Source organism: Diadema setosum, unplaced genomic scaffold (assembly GCF_964275005.1).
Source record: "Diadema setosum unplaced genomic scaffold, eeDiaSeto1 scaffold_28, whole genome shotgun sequence".
Lineage (NCBI taxonomy): Eukaryota > Metazoa > Echinodermata > Echinoidea > Diadematoida > Diadematidae > Diadema > Diadema setosum.
In genome coordinates, this window is record NW_027307654.1 from 433,186 (window position 1) to 437,780 (window position 4,595).

At 43.3% G+C, this 4,595-nt stretch overlaps 1 protein-coding gene across 1 annotated transcript; it reads left to right on the forward strand.

Annotated features, from left to right (window-relative positions):
* Nucleotides 1-820: 820 nt before the first annotated feature.
* On the forward strand, nt 821-1,927 carry LOC140245747 (uncharacterized). The gene has a single exon (XM_072325272.1). The coding sequence runs from the start codon at nt 821-823 to the stop codon at nt 1,925-1,927; it is 1,107 nt and encodes a 368-aa protein (XP_072181373.1).
* The last annotated feature ends 2,668 nt before the right edge of the window (nt 1,928-4,595 follow it).

Genomic DNA, 4,595 nt, shown 5'->3' on the forward strand with positions numbered 1-4,595 from the left:
TGTCCAGCACAACCACGGATCTTCCTCTATCTGCAGGAACTATAACAACTTTCTCATCTTTTGCCAAGTCTTCAAGTGCTTTTTGTTCGTGTTTAGTGATGTTTTGTTTGGGTAGCTCGGCGCGACTAATCAGGCTACTGACATCATGCCGTATCTCATCGGCCTCTGCCGGCTTGAACTGTCCCTGTCTGATTGCTGATTCCGTGGCTGTAATCAACTCAGACACTGGTAATTGTTTAGGAGTCACAGCATAGTTCAATCCTTTACTCAAAACGGATGTTTCATGCTCGGATAAATCTCTCGAAGATAAATTTCTTACCCAATTGTTAGATTCCTGATCTCCGGATCAAGTTGAATCACGGCTCCTCTAATTATTGTCCTTATCTGCCCGCGATGTACAGTATGTTTCACGTAGCCTAGAAAACTTTTCAATATGGCGCTGTTTCGTGCGAGCGTGTTGTGCTAACTGCGCATGTGCAGTGTAATCGGCGATTTTCTTTGCCACTTCTGGGGGAAATTTATCCTGAATTTCCTTCTGTAATCCGTCCTTCATCCGTTATGTTGCAGAACATCCAGTCATAGTTGACGTGTCTGATTCTTTCATTTAATAACTTTTTTTCCGCAATTCTCAAAATGTTGTCCGCTTTGTGCCCACGAATATTACTCTTGAGCTGTACGCTTTTGGGAATGATGGCGTTGTTAGCTCCCCTTAGATTGAAACGAAGGTGGTTCCGAAAATTCGCGATTTTCCTTGCCGTCTTTTCATGGTTCCTACACAGCTTCACACAATCCTATTCGTGTCGAATATGTTGATGTTGATATGTTTTATGGACTCCCTAAAGTGCATAAACCGGAACCGATCCCGGTGCGACCGATAGTAAGCAGCATTGACTCGGTCACTTATGGTCTGGCCAAACACGTGGCTAAGATTTTGGGACCTTTAGTAGGGACTTCACTCCATCACGTAAAGAACACACAGGATTTTATAGACAAGATCTCTCAGATCGCATTGGAAGATGACGAGACCATAGTTTCTTACAATGTGAGTGCGTTATTTACCTCTATTCCCCCTGCAGAAGCTATACAAGTTGTTAAGAAAAACTTGGAGAACGACAGCCAGTTCAAAGACCGCACCAAGTTATCTGTTGACCAGATAGTGGAGTCAGTGAGTGTGTGTTTAAACACCACATACTTCTCATTCCAAGACCAGCACTACATTCAAAAACATGGCTGTGCTATGGGATCCCCCATCTCACCTATAGTCGCTAATCTGTATATGCAGGACTTTGAAACAGTAGCCTTGAAAGCATACACAGAATCTAAACCTTGGCTGAGGTATGTGGACAACACTTTCGTCATTGTGAAGCAACAGGAGACGCAGAAATTCGTTCAACACATAAACACGTGTGATCCGAACATTTCATTCACAACCGAAGAGTGTAAGGACCAGAAACTGGCCTTCCTGGATGTTGAAGTACACATTTCATCGGATGGTTCATTGGATACAACGGTATACCGCAAGCCCACCCATACCAACCAGTACCTTCATTTCAACTCCCATCACCCGCTTGTACATAAACTGTCAGTCATCAGAACACTCTTTCATAGAGCAGACTTGGTGGTACAAGATCCAACCGAAAGAGCCAAAGAAAAGGGTGACACCAAACAGGCACTAGCTAGATGTGGATATCCGGATTGGTCGTTCTCCAAAGCCGAGAGTCCCAAGCAAACTGGCAATAAATCCGCCCAAAGAAGTGGTACTAGCTCCAGTCACACAAGGAAAATCACCATCACCATCCCATACATATATGATCTTTCTGAAAAGATTAAAAGCGTCTTTGGAAAGTATGGAATCTTCACCGCCTTTAAACCCCACAACTCGCTACGGAAAAAGCTGGTACATGTGAAGGACAAGATTTCCCATTAAATTTTACAATCCAATGCCAATGCCGTTTGTAGCTCTTTTTTCGCCTTGGAAATCAAAGGGGGCGCAAAAGGTGCAACTGCTGGCAGTTACTGGCAGTAACATCATGAGAATGACATAGCGATTAAATGCGAGCGAGCGGAGCGAGCGAGCTTGAAAATTTTGACATTTGAAAGTCCCAAAACTGCTTTTTGTAGCTAGCATATTTTTTTTTTCGCTGTGGAAATTAAGGGGGCGCACCGGGCGCAACTGCTGGCAATTACTGGCAGCAACATCAGGAGAATGGTATAACGATTAAATGCGAGAGCTAGCGAAGCGAGCGTGATTAAAAATTGTGACATTTTATAATCCAAAAAAACTGCCGTTTGTAGCTGTATTTTTCGCTTTGGAAATTAAGGCGGGGGCGCAACTGCTGGCAATTACTGGCAGTAACATCATTAGAATGGCATGGCGATTAAATGCGTGAGAGCTAGCGTTGCAAGCGAGCTTGAAAATTTTGACATCTTACAGTCCAAAAACTGCCGTTTGTAGCTATGTTTTTTCGCTTTGGAAATTAAGAGGGGGGAGGGGGGTGGCGCCCGGTGCGTCCCCTCTGGAACCGCCACTGGCAGTCAAGGGTGTCGGTTTATGTTCATGATTAGGGGAGGTATTGACCAGCGAGAGGGCGTCGAAGTGACCAAGCGGGGGAAGGATGTCCAAATCTGCACTTTAGAGCATCCCCTAATTGTTTGTGTTTGTGTGTGTGTGTGTGTTTTTTTACATACATGGAAAATTAAGGAAATAGGCCAGCTAGGTCAAGTCTTATTATTGGAACTGCAAGGCATTTTGATATAAGACTAAACTCTTATAGGTAAAGCACAACTGCAAAATCAATGATCTAGCTTTGATATAGCGAAGCGTTAGGTACAAAGGTGCACATTCTACATATATTACATTGCGCAACATTGCAGAGACTCTTTTTGCCGTTCGGATGTTCTTAGCACACTTAGCACACGTACACGTACACGCAAACGTGAACGTGCTCCGTACCGCACGATATGTAGGGCCCGTATACTCTGTACGGTCGATAAATAGTGAACACTGCAAGATTAAATCAATGCTGCCAGAACCCGGGGTGCGTTTTTTTTTTTCCCACGAATTTCTTGTCTCTGGTGTAAAATAAAAAGATAATAATAAAAAGAAATAACAAAAAACAAGAACATTATTTAGCGTCCGGCGTTGAGGTTGCTCGCAGACTGACCTTTTTTTTTTCTTCTTTTTTTTCCTTTTTTTTTTGTCTGAAGGGGGGTGCATTCGCACGCATTGCACCTCCCTCCCACCCCCCCCCCCCCCCCCCGTGACGCCCATGATAGCCACATATCTTGCAGGCAGGAAAGTCAACAACTTCTGCTGTAACTTAAAGGTACACCGACACGCTGTACAAGAGGGGGCTGTTGGTATGTTGATCGCCGCCAGTTAATTGCACAGATCTCCTCTTTGCGCTTTGAGAGTTTCCTAACGACTAGCACCTTTTCTTTCTTCCATGCAGTCTCTTCATCGTCCAGCTGCAATAGTTTCCACGCGCTATGACCAATCACGACAGCGATGTGCATGTCAGAAAAACGGCTGGTAGCGCTGTTCACAATTCTTCAGAATTATTCGTTGAAAACTCGTCCACGCCGACTGAACGCCTCATAAACAACTCCGAAGACAGCGGAGAAGCCGTTGCCAAATGTGAACTGGCGAGGGCGAAATCACGTTTTATTACAATAGAACTGCCTGTGACACTCGCGTGTTTTTCATACCGGCTGTTTGGTCACGCTGGAAGCAGAGTATATTCACGCGCGTGTCCCAGCAGACTACAACTTTTCGCTGAACATCAACGTTTCCCGATCCACTTGCGACGCGAATTAGAATCTGAACGGGAGCTCTGCGAATGTAAACGAAGAAGTCCAGTCTGTGACGTCACTCTGGTTGCTGTACCTAGGCTTAGCAATGTTAATTCCTAGTAAGTAAGCCTCCATCAAGCATATTCCCTTTGTACATTCTTTTGAAAAATAAAGATGTGTGAAAATAAAGTTTGAATTAAAGTGGACTGAATTGAATCAGTATAACAAAAGGGCGTTTTGTAGCAATAGTGACATCACTACTAACTGTAACGCCGAGCAAATTTAATAAAGAACACTTTTGTTTTGATGGTGAGGACATTACAACGCATTTAATTATGCACGCATGAAGGATATTAATGTGTGCACTGAATCTCTCTTTCGTAGCTCACATGAGTATGATAAAAATAATTGATTTTCCTAACAAGATTTAATAGTAACATAGTTTTTGTTATAGGATGGGTAGAGTGGTCAAAACGTCATATTTAGCTCTTTACAAAAGAATTACGTCAGATAAGTTAGGGAAATGTGCGGGAAAAAAAAAAATCATCCACCACGCTTTTTTGTTTCCTTTTTTTTTTTCTTTACTTCTTTTAGGCCATGGGGTGAGCTGGTTTTTTTCGCTTGTTTCGTTCCGACAACTGCGGCACTAAAATTTCTCCACAGCTACGTGTAAACAAATAACCAAAACGGCTACAGGAAAAAGTTCGACACAAACCCTCCTGTAGTATTTTGGTAATTTAGGGGGAAACAGTGAACTTTTTTGTCACTGAGGAGCTGAATATGTACACTTTGGAGTGTACGAT